At 41.7% G+C, this 26710-nt stretch overlaps 6 protein-coding genes across 10 annotated transcripts in view, besides 1 other annotated feature; 5 read left to right on the top strand and 1 right to left on the bottom strand.

The window, feature by feature from the left end:
* Nucleotides 1-18220, top strand: part of Snoo (Sno oncogene) — a 93010-nt gene extending 74790 nt beyond the window's left edge. For 2 of the 4 annotated variants that reach the window (NM_001103647.3, NM_135320.3), the window contains one exon: nucleotides 12653-17082. In NM_001103647.3, coding sequence (NP_001097117.1) covers nucleotides 12653-15322 — 2670 coding nt within the window. In that variant the 3' untranslated portion in view covers nucleotides 15323-17082. Of the gene's footprint in view, nucleotides 1-12652 lie in introns of all 4 variants that reach the window. The other 2 variants (NM_001103646.4, NM_001103645.4) reach the window with 2 other exon arrangements.
* A 482-nt stretch (nucleotides 18221-18702) lies between these two features.
* On the top strand, nucleotides 18703-20119 carry Spn28Db (Serpin 28Db). Its single transcript, NM_001370007.1, has 4 exons — nucleotides 18703-18745; nucleotides 18815-19632; nucleotides 19686-19848; nucleotides 19915-20119. Exons 1-4 carry the CDS (start codon nucleotides 18715-18717, stop codon nucleotides 20034-20036), a joined length of 1134 nt encoding a protein of 377 aa, NP_001356884.1. The 5' UTR covers nucleotides 18703-18714; the 3' UTR covers nucleotides 20037-20119.
* A 158-nt stretch (nucleotides 20120-20277) lies between these two features.
* On the top strand, nucleotides 20278-21714 carry Spn28Da (Serpin 28Da). Its single transcript, NM_001042880.1, has 4 exons — nucleotides 20278-20307; nucleotides 20364-21202; nucleotides 21257-21419; nucleotides 21477-21714. The coding sequence occupies exons 1-4, from the start codon at nucleotides 20295-20297 to the stop codon at nucleotides 21614-21616; spliced, it is 1155 nt and encodes a 384-aa protein (NP_001036345.1). The 5' UTR covers nucleotides 20278-20294; the 3' UTR covers nucleotides 21617-21714.
* Nucleotides 21620-21663: a mobile genetic element.
* A 179-nt stretch (nucleotides 21715-21893) lies between the features above and the next one.
* CG7102 (uncharacterized protein) lies at nucleotides 21894-26125 on the top strand. Of its 2 annotated transcripts, none has more exons than NM_001298800.1 (6): nucleotides 21894-22479; nucleotides 22710-22872; nucleotides 22937-23099; nucleotides 24619-24752; nucleotides 24826-25496; nucleotides 25579-26125. In NM_001298800.1, the coding sequence occupies exons 1-6, from the start codon at nucleotides 22355-22357 to the stop codon at nucleotides 25868-25870; spliced, it is 1548 nt and encodes a 515-aa protein (NP_001285729.1). In that variant the 5' UTR covers nucleotides 21894-22354; the 3' UTR covers nucleotides 25871-26125. The 2 variants fall into 2 exon arrangements, with proteins under 2 accessions (NP_001285729.1, NP_787994.1); NM_175980.2 differs by having other exon boundaries at nucleotides 25579-25936.
* On the bottom strand, nucleotides 23298-23904 carry CG34132 (uncharacterized protein). The gene is made up of 2 exons (NM_001042879.2): nucleotides 23603-23904; nucleotides 23298-23530 (listed from the first exon to the last, which is right to left on the bottom strand). The coding sequence occupies exons 1-2, from the start codon at nucleotides 23756-23758 to the stop codon at nucleotides 23432-23434; spliced, it is 255 nt and encodes an 84-aa protein (NP_001036344.1). The 5' UTR covers nucleotides 23759-23904; the 3' UTR covers nucleotides 23298-23431.
* On the top strand, nucleotides 23957-24477 carry SmE (Small ribonucleoprotein particle protein SmE). Its single transcript, NM_135318.2, has one exon. It carries the CDS (start codon nucleotides 24064-24066, stop codon nucleotides 24346-24348), a length of 285 nt encoding a protein of 94 aa, NP_609162.1. The 5' UTR covers nucleotides 23957-24063; the 3' UTR covers nucleotides 24349-24477.
* Nucleotides 26126-26710: the final 585 nt, after the last annotated feature.

Genomic DNA, 26710 nt, shown 5'->3' with positions numbered 1-26710 from the left:
TATTTTGAGTAGCTAAAATCAATAAAAACCCAAAGTTAGTTATTTACTATAGCAGTAATTTTATGCCGGCATCTCTGCCGCTCGGGTTACTTTTCCTCCTTTGGGCTCAATTGTTTACCTGTAGTTTAATCACACATGGTTTGACTTAAGGAGTACCGTGTAGTAAGGCAAGGGAAGCAAGGAGTGCCAGTGTCCGAGGCATATCAAATAACATTTGATGCTTCAAAGAAGCCGGCCAGAATGTGACAACAGCAACGGCAACAATGGGGCAAGCAGAGCAGCAACAATAATTTAGTTTTGTATGCTACGAGTATTTAAATTATAAACTGACCAAAGGCGAGGGGTTCGGGGTTTTTGTTTTTAGAAGCAAGCGAAGTCACATCAAAGCGTTGACTCTTCAGTTCAGCTGCTGTCAATGACCCCACGAAAGGGTTTGAATTACCTGAGCCCCTCTTCGCTTCTAGTTGGCGGCAAAAGTAAAATACAAAAAAAGGGTTAAGCGGGGCTACCCATGATCCTTTGTAGTTCCACCGAAAAATGGGGTGGGCCAGAGAAGAAATGCGTGCAACAAGAGCGGTTTCAATTACGCAAACAGAGTGCCGACAAAAATTGGGGAAAGAGCTGGTCTCTTAACGTCAGAATGTGCAGAAAGCAACAAAGAAAGCAATTACAAATAGTTAAGACTTATTTAGCCATGTCAGGCGGCTGCCGTTGGCGCCACTGGGCCATTAAAATTTGATTGTAATTATGACCATACAGTCTTTCGCCACTAAACCGACCAAAAGGTGCCACACCAATTCACCCACTTTGCATATAAGCGCACCTCCCGCACAGACTACCCCTCCCCCAGCCCTCCCTCATTTTCTCGGTTTTATGGGGCCAAAGTCCAGAGGCGAAAAATGCTGAAATTGCCATTGAATGCAAATGGAAAATGCGAAAACGTATACGAATGCCAAATGCAATCCAAATGCGAATGCGAACAATATTTTCTATGCCATGCGCCATTTGACACATGAAATGCAGTAGCGGGCGGGAAAAGCAGGAGGAAAATGCATAACTCATACGCAGTGTGTGACGGCCAGAAGAATTTCTACCCAAGTGCTTGGAGACTATTAAAATTGATAAAGAAAAAAGAATCAGAACTTCACCTATACCAGTTAATACGTAAAATTCGTTGGTGAAAATTATAAAAATATAATTGTATTCGGCAGCAAAAAGACTAATTAATACTCGGATGTATATGTTTGACCTTTCTGTTTTCGAGTTTCAAATTAAATTAATCTGAATCTTAACTTGCATATCGAATAGCCTAAACAACTGGCATAATTATTAAATTGCTATAACAACTGGAGAAACCTCAATATTTCATCCACAGCTTCGAATTTCCACTAATGAACCAAACTTCATTCATGTGGGCCTCGAATTCGCACAGATTGAGTATCGGATTCTATTGACATGTCAGTTTCTCGGTGGTTTCCGTTTGGCCGGTCACGTGCCCAGTTAAATCTTCATCTGCATCCATCCAACTAACTCAATCTTCATTTACAGCCCCATCCTCAACTTTATTCCAGACCCCATCATCAGAACTCTGAACGCTTAACAATTCGCTAAACTTGGCAGCTTTTTTCGGGCTCATTTTTCAGTTGTCTGCCCGGCGGGCCCAAACTCTTTGGATTGGTAGCCGCTTTAACTACCGTTTGCGGACGCAGGAGAGCGCCGAGTTTCTTTTGCCTTTTGGCCATTTGGCTACTGCAGCAGCGACTGCGGCCACAACTGCAGCAACAATCGCCAGTTGGCGGCAATGTGGCAATTAACTCTTTGATGGATTTACTGCCCGCTGCTGATGTTGACGTCGCTGGCGGCCCAACTGCCTGAAAACTCTCCGAATCTCTCTTTATTTAACCCCTTTCGAAGCAATAGCTGCGGTTCCACTAGTAAAAGTTCTCAAAAAGCAAAGCTTTATGTTCATAAACTATAACTACATTTCATTAATACTATATAGAAATGTTATGGGTTATTTTAAAATAATTAAATGAAAACAGTTGGTATTGAAAAAGTTTTCTCAATACAAATTCTGAATCGTTTTTTGCTTTCCACTATTTTTTTAACCACCGCTGTCTATCCATCTATCCATCGCTTTCTGTTTGACTATTAAAAATGGCCACGAAATGCGTTTTTCGACTGCAACGGATGCATTGGCCGAAGAAGAAGCGAGCCAAACTGAACGAAGTGAACACTCCACAATTATAAAATAACCATCATTTATAATGGTCGTCATCGCAATCCCCTCGCTCGCGTCTAGAAAAATTGCCAGCGGCGAAATTCTCAATGCGAGCGGAAACGCAGCAAGCTGCAACTTAGTGCAGCGACTGCTGCAACTGCAGGGATAAACTGCGTGTGGATTTGAAATATTCTGCAGACATTTAGCGGCGCTTTTGGCCAGCAAAGCTGAAATTAAATCCAACAAACGGGTAGCAGCAAATGTGGCTGCAGTTTTTCCGAGTCAGAGAAGCGTTTCAAATTACAGACACCAAATAAGAAGACGCCGCCAACGCCACAGCCAACAATGACTGGCCCAAACTTGACGATCGCCCCTCGGGGTAAACCCCCACTGAAGCCCACTGTTGCCCCCTCGTCGCGGTTGCCGCCTTCGAAAACGGAAAACGGAAAACTCACAGCCACACAGCGGCATCGTTGGGGCCGACAATAAAATGCGTGGCAAAATGCAATTGAGAAATTAATTTCTTTCATTCACTCGGGCTCCTCTTCTCCCATTTTGCTCTATAATTATAACTAATTTGTGTATGCGGGGAGATTTGCCCGTAACAATAGCAAAAAAACAGCAAGTGCAACAATGCAATATTGCCACAAACGCCCCAAACAAACACTTGTGCCTTCACAACAAAAGGTGGTTGAAATTCAAAACGTATCTACAGATAGTTGTATTCTGTTTAGATTGTACAATTAACTGCAGAACGTATCTTATAATGACAAATTTTTATATGCTTCATGTTGGCAACTGGAGAAAAGATTCAAAATCAATTTAACTAGCCATTTAAAGGACTTTATACATATTATTGGTATTTAATGCAAGCACATTTGCATACAAAATATTAAACTGTTTGAATACATTTATTATAACTTAAACAAGCGGATATTATATACATTTACTGCTTTGTTTCAACTCACCTTAAGCAAATAGGAAATAATTAATTATAAATGACCTGTTAATTTACGCTCATCAAATACGAGAACTCATTGAAACTTATCTGCACAGAAACTAATAAAATCCGAACCCAGTTGACCCAACACCAGGGAACAGCCTCGATAAGATCAAAAAGTTGAAGGGGCAAATCTTTTGTGCATAAATAATTAGAAACTATCCGAACAACTCTGGCATCAAATTAAAATAACAAACCAGCAGATTTGCAAGTGGAGACAGAGTTTGCAGCAGTTGCACATATATATATATATATATATACATAGTTTATTTTTTCAGGTCGATCTACTTCATCCAGGCGTGCTAATGAGCTACAGCCCAGGATGGATGGATGGATGGATGGATAGATGGATGGATGGATGGTTGGTTAGTTGGATGCTGGGATGTTGGGATGCCTCCCGTAGAGGCTCATTCGTGTCTGATGAAAGGAGGAGGCTGTGGCCATAGTTGAAGCACTGGAGGCATGCAACCAAATGAAGTGCCAGAAATGCGAAGCGAAATTGCATAAACCTCTCGACCAAGCCAAACGTTCAAGTGGAAAGGGGCGAAAGGAGAGTGAAAAATACGAAATATTTTTTACAGTCCTCCGATGACTGAGTTCATTAACATTCCAAACTTAAAAAATAAAATGAGGGCGCACAAAAAACTGGGGACTTCTCCGTACTTATCCGCAATTCAGGTGCACCCGCAACTGCAACTGCGGCTGCTGCCCAATTCCTGTCAAACTCTCGGTGTATCTGTGTGTGTATCTGTGTGTGTCTGTGTGTGAGTTTTTCTGGGGTGGACCACGAGCGCATATCCCTGCAGGACCAGCTGCCATATCTACCCCAAGCTTTGCAAATCTAAATGACTATTACTTTTTTTTCCCATTTTTCCGCCCGACCCTAGATTTTTTTTTGCTCCTCTCGACATTTTGCTCCCTCCGCTCGGCTTGGCTCCTTCATCCACTTCCACTCCACTGCTACTTTCATTTGAAATTCCCGCAAGGATACAACGAAATGCGGCAGAAAATCAGCAGAGCTAGCAATGGCATAAAAAAAAAAAACCAACAGCTAGGACTGCAGCAATGCAAATAAAGGAGGCTGCAGGGACTGCAGGGGATTTCTGCTTCTATTTTTTTTTTTGTATCCAGCCCCCTTTCAAGTGCTCCACGGATTGTTGCCCGGGGTTAACCTAACCCCCATGATTTCGCTCGAGTTGCTGTTTAAATGCTGTGCGCAAGTTGCACTGGCTTGCATGCCCCAGCAGAAATTTAATTAGACAACAAAAGTCCCAAGGAGGGGTGCAAAACTTTGGATATGTACTGGCATGCAGGATATATTTTTTTTTACTCCGTTCAGTGCGAATATTGTATGGGCCGAGTTTCAAGGGTAATTCCGGGGGGCGGGGGGGATGCTTAGTTGGTTGGGGTTTTGGGGGCTTTTAAAAAAAGGGGTTACAGAAGCGAATATCCCCAGAGAGCCTGGCGTATTCCAGAAAATCACTTCCCTACACTTGGGGTGCACAATGAGAAGAATGAGCAAGCGGGAAATGCCAAGGAGTTACCCCTTCGCTTTTCCTATTGTTGTGATTCATATACCATGATGTCTCCCGCTTGGGGGCATCGCATTAATTGCATTGCATACTTTTGGGCGTTGGGCCAGCGCAACGCTTCCCCATTGTTGCTGCCGTGTGTATATCCCTTTTTTCATTGTTTTTATACTTATATATATATATATATATATATATATATATATATATATATACATATTAATAATGAATTAAACTTGACTTTCGCTCGGCTTGGCAGCCACAAAAGAAACCATATTTACGCCCAAGTGAGTAACGAATGTTGAATGCTCTACGAAGTGCACATTAAACCTTTTTCAGTTGGCTGTTTTTTTTTTAAGGGAATTCACCTTTATATTAACATTTTTATCTGCAATCTGTATCTTTTGTCTCCTATTTAGATATCATACCTTAGCATTTTAAGGCGTTTGTTCTCTCGTACTTATTCATTCTTTAATGTTTTCGACATTTGCCTTTGCGACTGAGACTCCTCATTTGCCACCCACTTTTTGCCGCCTGATTTTCAGCTTCTGAAGCGTTTGCTTTTGCTTTTCGCCTGGCTTGAGGGTTTCATTTTGCGACAAACTTCGGTTCAATGACATTTCCTGCTCACTGCCCGAGAACTGCCATAAAATGAAATGCCAGTTGCGGTGACAAACGAAAAATTACACCCAGAGCCAAAAGCCCCAAGAGCAATTCCGATGGCCCGCAGCTCTAACGGAGCAGTTGAATTTACGGAAGAGATCTTCGCTTGGATTACCTACCATCCCGATCCTCTTCAGCTGCTCCTAATTAAAGTCACAAAATCCCGCATGATTTGGCCTGGAAAATTCTGCGAATGAGCTCATAGAACCGAAGAGATCAGCTGGCGGTCATAAAGTTTTACTGGCCCTCGTCGTCTGCTGCTCCCTGGTGACCATCTTTGGTCAGATGGAAATGCTGGCAATAAATAAATCGAAGCACTGCGAATTGAATCGAAACGTAGCCGTTGGAAAACACTAAACAAGGATGGCCAAACGAACATTTTCATAAATCGGTCGGCGATCAAACCTCTCTCTTTCTTAATGGCATTTTTGTGCAAAGTTTTTCGGTCATTTCAACTGTAAAAGAAAGGCGGCGGGAGGAGGTCAAATGGTCAACAATGAGCACTAAATGCCAAACACCTTCATGATTCGCGAAAATCTCCACTAGCCGTGTCTGCTGCACAGACAGTTTGACAAACATTTCCAGTTGCCCGGCTACCGCACTCCCGGATACCCTACTCTGCTCAACCCTCCTTTCTCCCTGCCTGTCAGTCAGTCAGTCATTCGTTATTCGAGAGTGCAAACCAACTGGAGCTTAACTTTGTCAAAAGTCTGGCACACTGTTGGATTTTTCCTTCTTCAGCTTCATAAATGGATGCATGGAGAAAAGTGCATGCATGATATTTAGTCAAGTACAATTGATTAAATGCAAACCCAAAAGGGAATCTAAACTTGAATCTAAACTCAAGAACTCACATGGATTTTATTAAAAACTTTCGAAGAGTTCAACTGAAGAAGCTACTCGATATTATATTCTTGATGTGTAGCCCAAATACTATCCAAAACTCGGACTAAACCACTATATTCTATGCAAAGTTTGACTGACGCTTCGACCTGGCTGAAGGGGGCGTGGCTGGGAAGTTTTTCGCCCCCTTGGGGCTGGCAAAAGTTGCCGAGAAGTTTTCTCTAATTTGCTGTGGTTAAACTTTTTAATTTAAATGACATGGACCGTACAGGGCGGGAAATGGGAAGATTGGTGGGGATGAGCTGGTTAAGAAGAGACGCCCACGACAAGCGACAGTTGATGGGCATGGGGGCGTGGCTGGGACATGTTCATGTTGATTTTGGTGCCATGCCCCAAAAGATTTTCATTAGACCAACAACAACATCGGTGGACGGAAAAGATTGGAGTATAGTGAAGTGGAGTGGGGTGGAGCGACGTGGAGGTGGGTCAATCATTTACCGTTTTCTCACAGTGTCCAGAGAAAAGGCCAAAACAAATCATAAATTTTGTGGGCCAATTGCTCTGGCCAATTATGCAGCAAACAAATGACCCATAATGAAGCGGAGAGCTCTATCTTCTGCTGCTGCTGCTGCTGCTGCTCGTGTTGCAGTTGCTGCTGTGTTAGTTGCACTGGCTGTTGCAAGCTATTGGGGCAACCTGACAAAGTCAACATTTATCTTGCCATATACAAAGCGGAGGGAAGTTTCGATTTTTTGGGTGCTCCTGTTGTGGAGAAAGAAATACTCTTAAATTGAGCATAAAATTTCAACAGTTCCTACATCAATTTCATACTTAATACTACCTAATAAAATATATAATATTTTAATGTTAAATTAAAAAAGTCGTTTTTATAGTGTAAAGCAAAAGAACAAGTTTACAACCCTTTCTCGATTTTCTCATGCCTTCCAAACGTTCTCACATTCTGCACCATTCAAATGGGTCTCATATGATAGCTACCCCGTTTCAGGAACCATTCGCCATTCATTTCCGTGGCACAGACAATAAAGCCTTGGCGGGCAACAAATAAATTTTAGTCCCATGATGGCCAAGGCGGCTGCCAACTAACTTTGTATTCTGCGGCCCGAAACCCAGCCTTAATTGCCATGTTGCGGCAACATGTTGCTGATCAATAAGAAAACCCCACTCGACTCGACTGGACTCCGGGACAGATGATAATGGCTATGCAGCAGTTGCAACGGCGGCGTGGAGCAAATTGTCCATGTCCACGTCCGCGTCCAAGTTTAAGTCCAAGTCCGAGACCGAAGTTAAAGTCAAAGCCGAAAACCCGATGCGGCGAGTCGTCCCCATGATTAATGACAATAAATTTGAGTCTTTCAAGGGGAGGGATCTGCGCGCTTTTGGTGGATCATCAGAAGCACAATGGAAGGCTTGATTAGAGCGGCCAAGAGCAAAATCAGAAGCTGGGCCTCGTAAATTTTGAAAATATTGCAAGGCAGCTGTCATAAAAATGCAATGCAATGTTGCAATTTGTTACTCTTTTTTACAGCGCTGCATAAAATTAAGTGTTACTATTGCACAGCAAAAAAATGTAATTTAAATTATATTAAGTTAAATGAAAGTAATATTAATTATGTGATTCAAATAACTTAAATTCATACTTTAAATTTAATAATCTAATTTTAATCTAATTAAAGAGAATATTTTTCAATGTTTCTAGAGATTGGACTGTATACATTTGTTATAATTATATTTCCATTATAAAAAATCGTATAAATTAGTCAACTTATGAGTTATGTTTGGCGGCTTTTTTTCCCTGTGTGACTTGACTTGGTTGCAGTTGCGCTTGCGCATTGTCTGACTTTGTGCCATCACTCAAAACGTCGCACGCTAATTGGACAGGGAAATTGCAGGGTGCAGAGCAGGGAAAAGCACTCGTGATTAAAAAAAAAAAAAAGAAAAGTGCAGGGAATCGCTCCCAGAACTGCCTGACTGCGACCAGCGACATGATTTAGTAGACAACACATTAGGTTTTTATTTATCTTACGCGCAGATTCGGTTTCATTAGCCGGCTATTGGAATTTACCTCGCTCATCGCGGACTTCAGCAGTCAGCCAGGCTGAACCTGAGTTGGAATTTGTTTTCGACTTCATTAAAAATGGATTTAAATATTTCTCTAAACGCAACTTTTTTCCCCCTTGCAATTTATTTCTATACATACTTATTTTAATTTCCTTCGCTTGAGCTTTCTTCATTTGTTTCGCGGCTTTTACAGTTTTTTGAGTTCTTGGCGTTGCGCTCGAAATGCTGATGAATATAATGATCTTTAATTAAATTAGCCATTATTATAATCGAGCTGCATGAAGTTATAAAGTTGTGTGTGATGGGGGGAAAATCTAGTAATAAAATGGAATGGAGTAGATTAAAGTTTTTGGCTTGGAAACTTGCGTATATAAAATGTTATTGAATAAAAAGTGGTTTAGGTTCAAAGAAAATGTCTAAAAATACAAACAACTACAGAATTTTATTGATATTGATTAAAGGTAAAAACTTAGTGCGGTAACACCTTCGGAATCATATATGGATGTTTAGAGCTCTGGAGCTGGCTGTGTATGTCATGGTCATGCTCCGGGTCTCTCGACAATAGTTGACTCTGTTTCTGTAACTTACATTTTTTTTCAGTTACTTGGCTGATTTTTATTTCCTTGCTGTTTTTGGCGCTACCATCGCTCTCTTTTCTACTTGAAGGCAGAGACAACAACACGAATGGAAAATTGTAAAATGTCGCCGTCGAAAAAAGAGGGAAGAGAAATGGGATAGTTGCGAGTGTAATGTCGATACGAATTTGGCGGGGTAAACAAGTTTACGGGCAGCGCCAGACGCGAACAAAAACAGCAACAGAAAACCAGGAGTACACAGAGAAAAATATTTACATATTAGACAGACAAATCGAAAGGGAACAATAAAATACTTACAACTATATTGCCTTCGAAATGTCTAATAGCGATTTAAAGGTCCCTGTTCGGTCGCCAAAATAATAAGCTGTGCTTCATATTTAAATATTCTGTGATTTGCTTCTTTTTTTTAAGTGCATTGCAACACAAGCAGCGCCAACAAGATGACGCCAAGAAATGCAGATGAAGCTGACAGCAGCCAAACGACGAAGATGTCGGTGCAATGTTCAATGCATATGGGTCGCTGCTCCATTTCCACATGGACGCCACTGCATGCAGTATCCACTTTCGTACTATCCACTATCCAGTGTCCCGAACCCCAAGCCCCAAAACCAGCCTCATCAATTGAGGAACATGCAAGAAAGCTGCAGCAGCCGCAGCATCAGCAGGACGACTCCGATCTTTGGCTGCATAATTGCCAGTCTAAATCAATGGGGCGCAAGTTGTTGCCGCTGTGCTGTGCTGTGCTGTGCATGTTTGCTGTTGTTGGCGTTGCACCCATACATGACTCGGTCGGACTTCATTGTCAACGCCGTTTGCCATTGCCGTTTGCCGTCTCCATCGGCATCTCTGCATCCACATTCACATCCAACTCCATCGCCATCGCCATCGCCACCGCCATCTCCATGTCCCATGTCCCAAGTCTTATGTCCATGTCCGTCGCGGTCGTCGTCAATATTTGCCATGATCTTATCGTCAAGCGAAGTCATGTCGCTGCCATGGCTCTGCTGCCGTGCCCACGGTTACCCCCCTTTTGAAACCCCCGTGCCACACCCCTGTGCAACAACAGCAGTCACTTGGGTGCAATTATTTTTCTAGATACACTAACCAAAAGAGACCCACAACCACAAATGGATTAAGACTTTGGATTTAACATTGAATTCTAAGGAAGTATTACTAATTTCTGAACACTTAGTATATTTTACATATGGAATGGAATATTCAAAACATTTTCAAACTATCAAGCGAGAGTAGAGTATCATCCAGACGCTGATCTGTTGCGACCTCTCTTGGCACCGCTGCACATCATCCATGGTGCTGAGTTATGGCAAAAGACCTTGGAGTTAAGCACCAGCAACGTCGATACTGCGTCTCGCTCCGTGTCTGCTGAAAATAAACCAAACGGTGCCATCTTTGCACCCGCACTCGCAACCAAGATGACGTTGCCCATGGCCACCCCTTCGGCTCCTTCGGCTCTGCCAATAGTGCAATTTGTCATTGCACCGTCAACGAAGACGCGTGCGCCAGCATAGAGACTCGAGTCACTGAGCTGCCGACTGCTCCTCAGCCACACTGCTCCAAGGCACTTGGAAAAATCGGAGTGTCAAAGACCACTTTCGATGTTACTGTATCCAAAAGTGATCCAGAATTCTCTCAGTTAGCTCAACCTTTGGTTAGTACCATAAACCAATAGACAAACCAAATCCAATAGTTACACATCGAAATTACACTATCAATTGGGTGAGCAGTAATAGATGCACCACAGAGTTCGACATTTTTTCGCTATGTGCACGTTGGAGCTCCTTGGCAGCTCCGGAGCCTCATCATCTATCGCTGGCTGCCATCTGCTTACAGTTAAAGCGACTGTCGGTCGCCGCGCTTCAAGATTCGAGCTTCGAGCTTCGAGCGACCGGGCATCTCCTGCTGCGTTTCAGTTTCGGTGGTGCTGCTCCGCCAGTTGATGGTGCGGATGGGGCTGAAGATGGCGCTCCTTTGCGACGACTTCTTTATGGTTCTTGATTTTTATGATTTTGCTGTTTAATGGTTCATTTGTGGGCCTTCACTACGAGCACGAGTATGTGTCTGGCTTCCAGTTTTCTTATCGCCGCGTCTATATCTCTCTTAGCCTCACCAATGTGTGTCTTATTTTATTTTATTTTATATTATTTTTTTTTAGTTTGCCGTGGTCGCCAGTTTTGGGGGCATGTCGCGCAGCTTAATCTCTCCCCTCGGAGTGCTGTTCTTTTCAATTTATCCTTCTGGTGGTAGTCTTTTTTTTTTGGGGCCAACTCGTTAACCCAAGTCCGAAATTATGGCCTAGTTAATCGTTAACCTATGTTGCATACTTTGCGGGCCGGCCAAAAGGGAAGGAGTTAACAAGAACTGGTCGTTTGAGCTGAACATTTAATGGTGGCTCCCCAAAGAGCTGAAACCCAATGCCATGATTATGCTAATGAGCCGTTGTTGACACGCTCGCTGATCTGCGGCTTTGCGATCTACAGATCTCCATCATCATTAGCCCACCTTTCGGTTAACCATTTACCAACTCAGCGGCAAATCTCCAAGAGGCGACTTCCTACAGACTCGTTTCGATCATCGCCATCGTTTGCTTTGGCCATTTGTTTAACTGCCGCTGTGACACCTCCTCTGCGTTGGAAGGATGAGGATGGGTATGGGTATGGATATGGATATGGGTATGGGTACGGGGCGCGAGGACGCAGTTGGCCATGAAGCTGGCGATGGCGATGGCAATGGGTAATGGATAATGGCGCCGCCTCCATTCAAAAATCACTTTATGGCTGCTGCGAATGCAGCCGAGGTTGCCTTGTCCATAATTGGACGCAGTGCCAATCATTTTAACAGCTACACAAACACGCAAACCGCGGAACCGGCTGGGATTGCTCCTCTTCATTTTCCCCTGCTCAATTCGCTTCTTCCTTTAACCGTGCTGATAATGCAAATATGTGGGAGCCATTTGGTTTCAAATTTTAAATGCCTCGTATTTTTAAAATGGTTTTTAAATTTACCGCTACAAAGTAAGCAGTCCTATTGAAAAGTACTAATTACTTCTTCTTCAAGATAATATAGATTTCCTATTCAGTTGAACGTAAGACAATAGAAAAATACGCCTCTGTTTCGAAAAGTACAGGGTATAATGAGTGGTAGTATGTAGAATGAGACAACTGCTGGCAGCCACTTCAAAGCGGTATGCAGTTACAGGACCAGGAGGAAGCCGCCGCCAGTGGAGTTCCAACGTTCCAACGTTCCATCCTCTTCCTTCACCTGCTACTCCTTCGCCGGATTCTGGTTTGGTCTCAATGACAGTTGGCGCCATAGCCGCGGGGTGCGTTTGGGGCTTGGTGTCTGGCTTTCGAGGATCGCTCCCTGGGTAGTTCGGTTGTTTGTTTATAATTAGCCCACTCGCTCGCCGCCGACTGCAATTCAAATTGATGATGGCTACTGGTTTTGCCAGGCTTCCACTGCTATTTTTATAGTCGATCAATTTTCTAACAACCTTAAAGCTTGCACTGGGGAAAACTTTGACCGAAATTGATCATCAATTAGTTTAATTAAATATGAGAACTATGAGCAAGGTGATTTGGTTTATGAAACAATAACTCTTAGACACCCAACTTAAAAAGTAATATAATTTATACACTTTTTCTTCTTGTATACTTGTAAAGTGATTGATCAATTTTCTAATGACTCAAACATTTATTTGCAGGCGGAAATGCTCATGGATGACGGTATGCTCGGCTCGGGTCCTGTTCTTGGATTGGCGGGACATCCACATGGGCTGGTGGGCGCCTTGGCTCCGCCGCCGCCACCGCCAATGAAGCAGCCACAAATGGACATTCCCAGTGGCAAGAAGCAGCTGCAGCAGCTGAAGGGGGCGACGGTGGCCGCTTCCGCTCTGGAATATCAGTACCAGGTCATGTATGCGCACTGTGTGCAGAAGGAGCGGGAGAGGGAGCGAGAGCACCTGCCCCACTCGCATCCCCTGCCCCGTCAGCATCGAGCCGTTTTGGTGGCCACCACACCCTATCCACATTTGCCGCAATATCCGACACCACCCACGCTGAACTCCTCGTCGGCCTTCCGACCTTGGGGGCCAGATACGACCAAAGCTTTTCTGCACGCCTATGGCGCCACGTTGTCATCACTACCCTATGCCTGCCAGGAACCACCAGAGCTACAGAATCCGGAGCGGGTGGTGCGGAGTACGGACAAGCGATATGCGGAGAGGACTTACCAACCCAATGTGGCCTTGGCACCCAGAAAGAGTATACTCTCCAAGGAGAGGGACAAGGATAGGGAGCGAATGGAACGGGAGGTGATGGAACGTCAGAGGTTGAGGGAGAAGGAGACGGATCACCAGGTGGTGCACATCAAGCAGGAGCGATCGCAGACACCCACACCACCTACAGCATCACCGCCCGATGGGGTGGTGCTGCCACTGGATGTCGTCGAACCGCCACACCCCTCCTCGAGTGGCAGCAACTCACCACTACCCGCCCACCTGCCCGCAGCACCAGCCACCGCACCACCCAATGCAGGTGGTGCACCGCCCACACCAACTAACCTTCGGAACATGCGCAGCCCGGAGGAGTTTTCAGCGGGTGGCAGCAATGAGATTACCTCCTCCACCTCACCCCACCACCAGCAGTCGTCGCACCACCAGGTGGTGCAGCCAACGGCAGGTGCTCCACCACCGTCGCAGCACATTATAGCCACCGTTAATCAGCATGCCAAACTTTTGCCCAGCTCCAGTTCCCTGCCAAACGGTAATGGCAGCTCATCGCTAGCCGCCACAAACAACGAACCGAGTCGGATACGGATCAACAAGAACCTGATGAGTCAACAGCCGGTGGTCGCGGTGAGCGGCATGACCCCACATCACCACCAGCATCACCCCACGCACATGCATCACTTTAGCCATGGGTACTACAAAAGCCAGGCCTCATCACCCACTCAATCCTCCAGTGCTGGCTTGAACCTGAGTACCCACTCATCGAACGTGGTCAGTTCGCCGCATCATGCGACTCAACCCAAGACCCATCACAGCTCGGTAGGATCTGGGAACCATGGCTTGCAAAATGGTAAGCCCCATTTGGGCAGTGAATTCGAGTTATCTACGGATACGGATGATACGGATAGTCTGAATGGGGAGCCCGACTCGAGTGCCATGTTACCACCCTGGGAGCAGGCTGTGGAGTCCCTCAGAGAAACTCGACCCAAGGACCGGGAGAGAGTCCTTCTGATACTGCAGAGACTACTGCAGGAGAACGATCAATATCGCTATAACAACATTCAATTGAGTGAACTGCTCCACAAACAGGATGCCCACATAGCCGATCTTACGGAGCAACTCCAACGCTATCGCAGGCAATTCGAAGAGCAGGTCTGTAAAGTAGATCTTCGGAAGATGCCATTCAAGCACCAAACACGACTGGAGAACGTGGTCGAAGCGGGTCGAGGAGAGGCGGAAGAGGACGAGGAGCTGGAGGAAGATGAAATGGAGGATAGGGCTAATAACAATAATCAACAGGAGCTATCTCCCCTTATAAAGGCTCCAGCCAATGGTCTGCGGCGGAGTGTCACGCCGCCAAATTGTTGTGCGAGTGAAGGGGGGGATTGCGAGAAGCCAGATGAGCCTGAAAGCAAGAGAATAAAGCTGCAGGTTGGGGAGAAAGCTGAGGACAAGCAGGTAGAGAATGAGGAAAGTCCTTCCAATGGCACGGAGTCGCACGATCTGGAAAAACTTGAAAAAAATGACGATAAAACAGACCCAACTAATAATCCCAAAAGTCCCCAGCCCAGTCAAATTTCCAGCGACGATGAAATGGAGGAGGATGATGAAGACGAAGACGAGGAGGATGAGGACGAAGAGGTTCAAGTGGAGGCTCCCCACAGTAGTGCACTAGCCACGCCCCCCACGGCCACAACGCCCCTCTCGCCGGACTCGGCGGCAACTGCCGGACAGTTGTTCGATAGTAGTAATAGCAGCGACGAGTCCTCGATGAAGAAGGCCCAGATGTCCGCCTGCCATGCACTGGAAAAAATGAGTAGCAATGTTGGCAGCGACGAGAACAATCAGAGGCTCGCCGAGGAAAGTCAAGAGGATGAGGCGGAGGAGGATCCAGAAGAGGAGGACTCCGATGACGACGAAATGCCATTGCAGCAGCGACAGCAGCAGCAGCGCCAGCGGGTGGCACCCCAAAATGTGCTCAGTGGACCATCCGTCGCTGGACACCATCCAGCGCCAGCACATCCTCCGATGGCCACCAAGGCTAGCAAGAAGCAGACACCACCAGCACCACCCACTGCAGCCGCAACCACCACTGCATCAGCAACAACGAACTGCGAGTTACAAATCAAAAAGGAAATAGCCTAGAGATAGAAGCCCCGAAAACCTCTCAAAGAAAAGCTCTTTCACACACACACACACGACAGAACAGTTAGAACTTAGTTAAAATCCCATTTCTTTTGTAGGAGAAAGTGCAGCCGATATTCAAGCACAAAGCCTGAACGCACATGTTTTTCATTATAGGGGTATTTTAGTGAAAGTAAAATGCTTCATAGCCAGAAAGGAATGAAATCTAGGTGGCAAAAAGTTGCTTATAAATTGTTCAATCATTAGTTCAATGTAAAGGAGCGGCACTGTAAACTTCAAAGCATATGTATATTAATAATTTGCTTATTTAAATATGGGCATTCAAAGCAAACTGTTTTAAAAGCTACATTTCAGTTGACATTTTTTTTATTAAATTTTTTTTCAAGATTCGTAATGCTCCTCATCTATTCCGTGAGTCCTGTTGCTTTTGTGAAAAACAATTTAAAAGCTTGCTTTATACAAATTTAAATTTGTAAAACCGACACCTAATAACCAGGGAATTTTAATAACTTTCTTTGGAAAACTTTTTACCCTTATGCAAAATCTATTCAAAAATTTTAAGAAACATTTTAAAACGCCTTTAAACAGCTTGAATTGATCTCACTTTTAAAAACAAAAAGGACAAATACTAATTTATATAGGCTTCTCCATTTCAAAAAAAAAAAAAACTTTCAACGTTGCTTGCAGAAATTATAAATGAAACCAAAGCTTTAAAAAAAATTAAATTTTTGTATATTATTCAACGACAAATTTGTGCGTGTTTTTTACCACTTACTGCTTAACCTAATTAAGTTATTATTTTTATCTCGTAAGCTCTGCAAGACATTTAAACCCAAAACAATATTCAAAGCGAGGCTTTCGAAACAAAATTTAGGAAAGGTTTTTCTTTGGTCACACAGGCAGCTGGTTCTTATGACAGTGGGCATCGCCCGCTGGAAACCAATGTAATTACATTAAGTTTAATCCTACTTTTAAGTTAAACAAACAAGTTGATAGAGCAAAGAGAGAGAAAACACACAAAATGAACCCACCACAGACAAACAAGAAAAAAACAAATGATAAACAATTCTAAGATAATTCATCATAATGAAAGTATAAAACATTTTTACAAATAAGAAGTTGCCGCGTTAAAATTATACCATACAAAAATGAGTAATATATTATATATATATATATCGCAGAATATGATATATGATGAGCAGCAAGTGCGGATTATTCATTAATGCTAAGCCTTAGCGAGAAGCATAAACATATACATAAAGATAAATATTTATTGTAGCTGCTAGATCTAACTCGAGCAATTCTCTTAATTGTATAATTATAGTCTTCTGTTCTTCTTCACTTTGTAAGCTTTGCTCTGTAGGCATTTAGTTTCATAGATCATAACCATACAACAATCACGTTTGCTAACTAGTTCTTAAGACTTCCCTCCGGCGAAGTTCTTTCCCTATTGTGAATGGCATCGAATGGTCCCCCTTTTTTGTATATATCATTTTTCCATCGACGAGATTAGAGTACTATTGATTTTAGTTGCCAACACTTTGTGAAAAACATGTATATGCTATATAACTTCTGGATGATAACCAACTGGAAATAAACCCAAGCCAAGAGCCAAGCGAAAAGAACGCAGAGATTTCTAAAATCTATAAACTTTTGTTATAAAAACATATTTCATAAATTATTTATGCCTGTGTGTGTTTGTACTTTCTAAAAGAAAACATTTCGTTCTGTATTTAAGAATACATTTTCTAAGCTAAAACAAAAAAAAATAAAAGAAAAGGCATCAAAAACATAAAAACAAATTCAAACCAAAATTTGTCTATATCTTAAGCTAAAACTGTGTAAAGTTGTATAAATTTAAAAAGCGATAAATGAAACCTTTATAAATTATATAAAATAATTATAATTGAGACATCTAGCATGCAAAATTTCATTGTTATACATATTTAAAAGCGTTATAAAATGCAACAAAAATATTGAAAAAAAAAAAACAAATTACAATTGCTATGCAAAATAAATACAAAAATATACTTATTATTGTAAATGAATTCTCTCAAATTTTGTGTTTCATTTGCCAGACCAGAACCAGTACGATACTAAACGAAATTTATAGATAAATTATAGAACCCATCAAAACAGAACAGTACCGAATAAAAAGGGACAAATAATGGTTAATCAAAAGCGTCAAAACGGTTTTCAGCAATTTCGTGTATTTATGGCCAAATTTTACAAGCGATGGAAATAGTTGAAGACGAAAAAACCCAAACATTTTTTGTATCATTTTTGCTAACAACCCAAAGAGATAAACAACAAAACAAACAATCATTTTTATAATTAAATAATTACAAAATATTGACAAATTTTACATAACCCGAGTGTTTATATATGATATAACTTATATTTAAATTTAAATACGACATAGAATGATGCTTACCAAAATACGAGCATTTTTGCCCCGCTTAATGAATCGACTTCAAATTGTTAAAACACAAAACGTGCAAAGGCTAAGCAACCAGATGAACAAGAAATCACAAAATAATGGCATAAGTTATATATTTTAATTATTTAAGCATGCAGCAACAAATCCGCGTCTTGTCAAACTACAACATATATATTATTATATGTCTGACGATTCAGAATGCAGAAATAAAATGTACAAATTGTGGAGCAAATAGAAAATGTAGTGAGAATTTGGGAGATAAAGGAGCATGAGCGAAAATATAAAATGAAATGCACCACAAGCAAATAAAGTTTAATCAAATTAAACAGTTAATGAAAAAACAAATTTGAATTCAACGTTTCATATTTAAGTAGTGCAGAAACAAATAAACACAAAGGAAAACAAAAATAAATTATTACTTATGTAATGAAAACAAAAACAACAAATAAAAAAGCGATAAATATTATGCAAAATATATCAATGAAATTTTCTTTGCTACTTAAAAGTTGCTGGAAGTAATAAAATGAAAGTAAGTATTGTGGGGTAATTCTTTGTAGTAGAGTATATATTAACATTTTTGTATGTTTTTTATGTGTTAACCAAATTTGAAAAGAAACTGTAATTTTCTCTTCAATTCTTCAACAAAGTAGGAATACCAAATTCAACTAACTCTAGAATGCAACAACGAATGTAATTTTACATGATGTACAGAAAAGTGGGCACATGTCAAATTACCATGTTCTGTGAATGAACACTAGGTGTCGCACCACAGTTGTGAAGAATTTCAAAGTAAAATGAAGAAAGATCATTTAGGCCATATTCCTTAAGTTAACGTCTGAATGCATTTTAGATCCATTCATAATGGATTTTTCACGAGTCTATGATGAATCGAAATTCACTTTTGCAGGTATATAAATAGAGGCTGTCGGATTTCTTGCAGTTTTTAGCAATCATGCAGGGAAATAATAAAATAAAATATTTAGGTGAGTTCAAATATAAATGAAAGCACTCTTCTAACTCTAAACCTAATTGATTCAATGCTCTTGTCAAAGTTCTGCTTTTAATTGCCACTTCAGTGTTGGGTAAATTCAAGCTAAATCTTCTCGAACTTGTAATGGATAAGGCAGAAAGTAATTTTATTGCTTCGCCTCTATGCATCGAAATTGGAATAAGCATGATCTTAATGGGAGCTAAAGGAACAACCGCCGAGGAACTAAGAAGCGTTCTTGACCTACCAGTGGATGTGACAGAAATGGCCAAGAAATACGAAAGGATTATGTCTAATTTCCAAAAACATAATGGGCTTCGTTTTACAAATTGGCTTTATGTCAATGAGACATATGAAGTAAGGCAGGATTACAACACGTTAATGAAGAGCACCTTCATGGCAGAGGGCAAAGACCCGTTAAGTCAAAGAAAGGCTAGCAACAGTATCAGCTTTTCGATTCATCGGAAGAGTCACAAGGGCATGCGCACTATTTCTAATGATCATAACCTGCAAATTAATGAAAGTGCAGTGTTAGTTAACACCGTCTACTATAGCGGCGCTTGGAAAACTAGGTTTAGTAAAAAGGACACCAAGCTAAAAGTATTCCATGGAGATCATAATAAAAAAGTTTATGTCAGGATGATGTCCCATGTGGGCAGATTTAGGATTGCTGATCACTCTTATGGACAAATCATTGAGATGCCGTTTGATAACTCAGACCTGTCAATGATAATCGGTCTGCCATTGCATAACACATATCTAAGCTCTATTGAAAAAATACTTAGAACACTCTCAGAGAGCCTAGTAGAAAACAATGTTCATGTGGAACTGCCAAAGTTTAAAATCAAATATCAGACGGAACTAGTTGAATCCCTAAAAAAAGTGGGTAGGACCTGTTGAAAATGCTATCATTTTTACAATGTTTTAAGTTTCAGTTGGGCATACACCTTATCTTCAGCAATACCTCGGATCTCAGCGGCCTTCTGACCAACGGTACAGGTGCCAAAATTAACCATGTGGTACACAAATCCTTTATTGAGATCAACGAAAGGGGAGCATCGACAGGAGAAGCGTCAGACCACGCAGAGTCTATCCAAAGTACATTATGACTAATTTTTTTTATAGATCACCTCATCCACTGATTTCATCTTTTTTCTTTGCCAGAAAAAACAAGAGCATCGACGTCCTTTAAAGTCAATCGTCCTTTTGTCTTCTTGATTCGCGACAAGCATACCGTCTACTTCCGCGGACGCGTCGTTCGACTGCCTAACGAATTACATCTTTAAGGCAATGTTTTGTTTTCTAGTCACTTGAAACAACGAAGTTAAAAAATAATTAAACCCATTGCTTCTCTTACTGAACATATCTTAAAAATGGTATGAAAATTCCATTTTTGTAGAGAAACTGTTTTTTTACTTGAAAATATTGTTTAACAGCGTAGATAATGGATTTAATGTTCTATAACAAATCAGTGCTCTCGAAAACCTTAAATCATGAGGCTTTTACTTTTAGTTTCCAATGACCTTACTTGCAGAGAGTATAGCATGAAGTACTTGTGTGAGTAGCGCCATTTTTTCTAATCGCTCACCTTTGACTCTTTTCCTTTTCCAAAGGTTGGATCTTAGTGACCACGTCAGTGCTAGGTCAATTCACCAAGCAACTTTACCGAAGCTTTTTGCAGGATAATAAACAATATAACATCATTGCCTCGCCTCTTTGCGTCGAGATTGGAATGAGCATGATCCTCATGGGAGCGGATGGAAATACAGCCAATGAACTGAGGACGGCTCTGAATCTGCCAGAGGATAAAAAGAATGTAGCTACTATATATGATAAGCTTTTGACTAAACTCGAAAGGGGCAAGAAGGTAGCCATTCTCCACTTGGCGAATCGCTTGTTTGTCAACGAAACAATTGGTGTTAACAAGCGCTACAATAAACTAGTCAATAAGCACTTTAGGGCCGAGGCAGAAGCCATTAAGCTGGCCGATCGATTGAAGGCAGCCTGGGCTATAAACGATTGGGTGCTCGACCAGACACTAGATAATGTGAAAGACATTATAATACCCAGTGACTTGACGCCCGATGAAAGTGCGGTCATGATCAACGCAGCTTTCTTCAAGGGCTACTGGAAGACGCGATTCGATAAGATGAACACCAAGCCCAAGGTATTCTATGTATCCAAAAGTTACCAAGTAAATGTCAATATGATGTCGCAAGTGGGTCGATTTAAGATGCGTACTTCGACCATAGACCAAATTATTGAGCTTCCATTTGCATACTCAAACCTTTCAATGGTAATCGTTCTGCCCAAGGACAATGGGTCCCTAACTCAGGCAGAAGCCACAATCGAAAGTTACCCTCAGATAGTTCTCACTGAAATGGATGTACATGTGCAGCTTCCTAAATTTAAAATCGATTTCCGCATGGAGCTCGTCGAAACTCTTAAAAGCGTTAGTAGATTCTGCTCACCTTATTTAATATACTACATGTTTCTAAATTTGCAGATGGGAATACAGGATCTCTTCAATAGTTCGTCGGATATCAGCGTCCTACTGAACCAGTCTGGCACTAGAATCAGCCAAGTCGTACACAAAGCCTTTATAGAGATTGACGAAGAAGGCGGGTCCGCAGGATCCGCTTCTGCGAGCCCCATTCGAGGATTATCTGGTAAATTATGGCACATTTGTATCATGTTCCTGCTTGATTGCCTGTGGTATTTTTCAGATTATGCGACTAGTGTGGTTACTTTTACAGTCAATAGTCCCTTTGTCTTCATGATTCGCGATGATGACAACATATATTTCCGTGGCCGAGTCGTTGATCCTTTGAAGAAGAGCAATCCCATTGACCGTATAACCATATAGAATGTAACGGGTATCTAATAGTCGAGAAACTCTACACCATTTTATCTATTGCGCAAAGTGAATTTTTGCGAATACAATAAAGAAAAATTCGTCTCGTCCTTAATTAGTTTCATTCATAAATGAAAATTTCTATAGCATTCGCTATAAAAAGTCTCTCAAAAAAGATAACACTGAGAGAGAGCGGAATGGAGAAAAGCAAAACAAAAACTAATCCCGTTTACCTGCTTGGGAGAAACACTGAGAAAGATCCAAAAGAGCAACCTGTCCCAAGTCTCTTCTTCAGTCTTTAGCAAATCGTGATCGCGAGAAGAACGACCAGCGGTCAAAGAAAATCAGATTTCGCGGAGGAAAGGTCGAAATTGTTTGAAAAAACGCTTAGTTTGCAGCTGTGTAAAATAAATAGTGCACAATATTACTATTACAATAATATTTGTAGAAAAGTTATACCATTTAATCTTGTTGCAATTGTTTCCCAGGCCATATTGTTTGCCAAATCGATTGTGGCTTGGTGTCGGCCAAGAATTTTCAGCCAGGAACCGGTTTCTGCGCTCCCACGAATCCAGCGATTAAAAGAGAGAAATAAAGAGAGTTTCCAAGTTGAAAACATAAACAAACCCAATCGCAAAATAATAACAAAACCCAGTGCTTGCAGAGGGACAAGGCAACACGTGCACTTCTGCACGAATGATTGCAATTTTTTGAGCCCAAGAATACCGCACTTAATAATAAAAATCAATCATGAGTCTGCCCCAGTTGATCGAGGATCTGCAGCGCCTTTCCGAGGATCAGGATAGTGCAGATGTGGTATTCATTTGTGGCAGAGATGAGCGCATATATGCCCATAGATTAATGCTAATGGCTCGGTAAGTTAAATTGTTTTTTCAAACAAATACTTAAGAGATTAATAAATTTTGGTGATACCTTAAAATCTTATAAATGCCAATAACTGTATAATTTTTCTCTGTGGAATAAGATAATTGCCTACGGTTGCCTTTTTCGGAATCTTACAATGTTGCGTGCTGGAATCCCGGGTATTCCAGTTGGTCACTTAATTAATTTGTCTTGCCTTTCCATTCACTCAATTCGATTTCAGGTGCAAGAGCTTCAAGACTGCGAAGAGAGGTGAAGTGTGTCGAATTCCCGGATGCACAGTATCGCCAGCAGCCCCAGGAGCTTCAACTCCGACCACCATACGATTACCACACGTGAATCCGGAACTATTCAGGCAGTTCATCTTGTACGTTTACACCGCAAAGGTAAGAAAACTACTTATTAGTAACATCTAACATAATAAAATTATAACCAAAATTCATTTTTCAGTTGGTTCTCCAGGACTCGCAAGTATTTCAAATGATGATATTGGCACAGGATATCGGTGTGGTTGAGCTACGAACTGCCTGCGAGGATCACGTTATATCGACATTGTCGGTGGATAATGCCTGCACATTTTTAACCGCCGTTATGGATATACACGAAAAAGCAGGTTAGTAATATTGAGTAGCTCTTTTAGAAAATCACACCTTTAAAAGTAAGCAATTATGTGAAGTTGCATATTCGCGCCAAAACACTTTATACATTCTACATAATATGCTATGTCAAATGTATTGAGACTAACCATTCTGAAAGTTTTGGTATTTTTTGTACCACATCACATATCGATAAGAAAAAACATATGCACGTTGTGTTATCAGAATCACGTAACACGCAATGCATGTTTTTATTGCATTATCAAACTTTAGATATAACAACTAATCAATAGCTGGCAGATATAGTTAGTCCCAAGCTGCTCCAAAATGCAGAAGCCGATTCGTGTGTTTAGAACTTGGATTGTTCACGTTGTATTCTTTGGCCGTACACCCGAGAAATGAGGTTCCACGAGTCCATAAACCGGTCCATGCACATGGAAATGCATTTCTAAATTGGATATTAATGAAATACTATTTAAATACATATTCTATAGTGCAAAATAAGATATGTATAGCTTGCCTGTTCGGACGAATCGAGGGAAGTTCCCGGCTTATTGACACATTTTTTGAAGCACTTTTCGGTCATTTGCGTGAGCAATTCCTGGGCATTCGCAACAGCAATCTGTTGCTTAACCTGGTCCATAAGTTCACCTTTGTCCACATTAGCCATAGCCATTTGTTTGGTTTTCTTTATAAACTATAGTTTAATTCAGCTATGAATAAATGGCAACAACTTCTGCCCAACCACAAAAACTTAACAGTGCGATTGTGATAGTGTTTCTATCGATATGGTTATGCTACCAGAGGATTTACCATTTTGGTATCTTTAGGCTGGTCGATAGTTCGGTAGGCCGCGATTATGTGTGACCATCTGTGCTGTGCCATCGATATTTCTGCCTATCGCCTGGACGAAAAGAAGACGCCGGCAAAAAGAAGCGAAAATTTGTTTAACTCAAATTAAGTCGTCGGAAATCAGCAAAAATGTCGTTCAAAGGAAATCCCAAGGTGCAGAAGGTGATGGTGCAGCCCATCAACCTGATCTTCCGTTACCTGCAGAACCGGTCCCGCGTGCAAGTTTGGTTATACGAGAACATATCGCTGCGCATCGAGGGCCACATTGTGGGATTCGATGAGTACATGAATCTGGTGCTGGACGACGCCGAGGAAGTCTATGTGAAGACCCGGCAGCGCCGCAACCTCGGGAGGATCATGCTCAAGGGCGACAACATCACGCTCATACAGAACGTCAGTCCCACGAAGGACTAGGCGACTCAGCGGCCATCCTGCGAATCCTTCGAATTCCACCTGCAAACGCTGAACGCCCTTAATATAAGTAAAATAAATGTAAAGCCGATATCTGAAGACGAATGTTGAAATAAATGGTAGACTTTCTGTAATCAAGTGTTTCTAATGGGTAAGGTAGCAAATACGATCCGATTTCAGGACATATAGAATAGGATGCTGTCTCAAGGTAAAAGCCGTTGAGTGTCTTTAAAAAACAAGGAATTAATTTTAAACTTTCCCTTTAAATTTCAGGTGCCAAATGCGCTGCCTCGTTTATGGAACGCTGCATCATCTACATAGGGGAAAATGCAAATGAGTGCGTTAAGACTAATGCCTTCCTTACTTTAACAAAGGATGCCATTATTAAGATTATTTCCTCAGACTATGTAAGAGTTTATAATGAATAACCACTCAATTTACTGAATTTCTTTAATTACCAAAACTGTTAACTACCAATAGTTCTGCTTGGAAGAGGAGGAAGTGTGGCGCTGCGTTTTATCCTGGGCCAAATACCAGGCAGGAGTCACCCAACCCACTGCACATTGGACTGAGGAGGAGCGTGCTCGTGTCTGCCAACACTTAAGCGGTGTAATGGGTCACGTGCGTCTGCTTCTCATCGATAGCCAAGTTTTCGCGGAGGAAGTGGAACCTACAGGAGCTGTACCTATGGAACTATCCCTAGAACGATATCGCTATGCCGCTTTGCATGCCAATAAGATGATGGATAACGATAAGAGACTTCAGCCCCGCCTAGCTGTAGCGGTCAACATGTTTCCCGGATCCCAAATCCTGAAGAATGACAATCTGGCACTACAGACTGTTCTCAATAATTGGGTTGGAGTGGGCAAGCAATCCTGGAGATTAGTTTTCCGAGCGTCCACTCATGGCTACGATTCTGGAGCCTTTCATCGTTATTGCGACGGCGTGGCTCCTTGCATGGTTATTGGCTTGGGATCGCATGGAGAGATCAGTGGTGGTTATACGGATGTGGCGTGGGCCAAAACAAGCCGAAAGGGGGGATATGTTCAGTCCGAGCGAGCCTTCCTCTTTGCCTTGAATCCAGCCAATGGGGAACAGCCGGTCAAGTTTGATATTGTAAAGAAACCATATGCCATTTGCTATCATCCTGAGTAAGTGATGTCTAAAATAATCTTATATATTACATTATGTTTAGGAATTCGTACTGATTACCATGTCTGCTTTCCCCTTTAGTTGCGGTCCCATTTTTGGTGCTGGAGCCGATCTGCTCATTTCCAGCAACTGTAATACAAACATGGACTCATACTCGAATCTTCCGCATTCCTACGACGGAACCAACGCTGCTCACCTGACACTTTTCGGGGACTATAACTTTACCATCACCGACTATGAGGTCTATACCCTTTCCTCGCCGGCAGGAAGTAGTAATAGTGGAGCAAATCACAGCAATAATCAGAACCTGAACCACTCAACAAACGGCCAAGCTCCTGGGGTGCCCACAAAGGCAAAATACGATAGATACTAGAATTGGGGAAACAACTTGTAGTTGCATCAGCTATGCTGGCAATAAAACTATTTCCTTGAACGATCCAAACACTCGAATATTGTAATCCCAGATCCGCAACGGCTGGGCTAATGGCATTAGGTGTCGGGTTCATGACTCCGCCCAAGGTAAAAACCAGAAATCGAAAGGTAATTAATGAATTGTTATATAAAGAAAACTTTTTTTGGCGGCTGTCTTGAATTCCATCTTGATGCCAAGAATCGAACCAAATTAATTAACTGGTTTCCCAATTGTATGTAAAGCTGAAAGTGTTAGCAAAAATAAAAAACAAGAGGGCAGCTCCAATAGTTGGTAGTTTTCGCTGAATAAATACTTCAGCATGGTGCCTGGCACGAATGCTGTCACTTCAGCATTTTTCTTTGAACTATGGATTGCACAGCTTGGAAGTAGAGTTTTAATTACAACAAATTTTTAAAACATGACAATCTTGAAATTTCAAGGTTTCATTGCCCTTCTTTTTATTTCGAATATTTACTATTATTTACAAATATTTATTTCGATAAACCCGAATGACACCCTAAATTGTTCAAAACTATTTCAAACATTTCTTTTATCTGCGAAACAATATATTTCCCTTCGGCACGTTCATTAACCCATCACTTAACTCTTGCAGTCACTACTCCATATTGTTACAAATATATAATAGTTATGAATGTGCACTTGAACCTGGTCCACACCTCTTAAATAGTGGAACAATTGACAAAGAAAAACAAATGCGTAAATGGCAATTTCAGTTTGCTGTTTCAGTTCACTTCAGTTGGGCTTATAAGCCATAACAATAATATGTCGGCTAATGTTGAG

This window comes from Drosophila melanogaster, chromosome 2L (assembly GCF_000001215.4).
Source record: "Drosophila melanogaster chromosome 2L".
Classification (NCBI taxonomy): domain Eukaryota; kingdom Metazoa; phylum Arthropoda; class Insecta; order Diptera; family Drosophilidae; genus Drosophila; species Drosophila melanogaster.
This window is presented reverse-complemented; position numbering and strand designations above follow the sequence as displayed.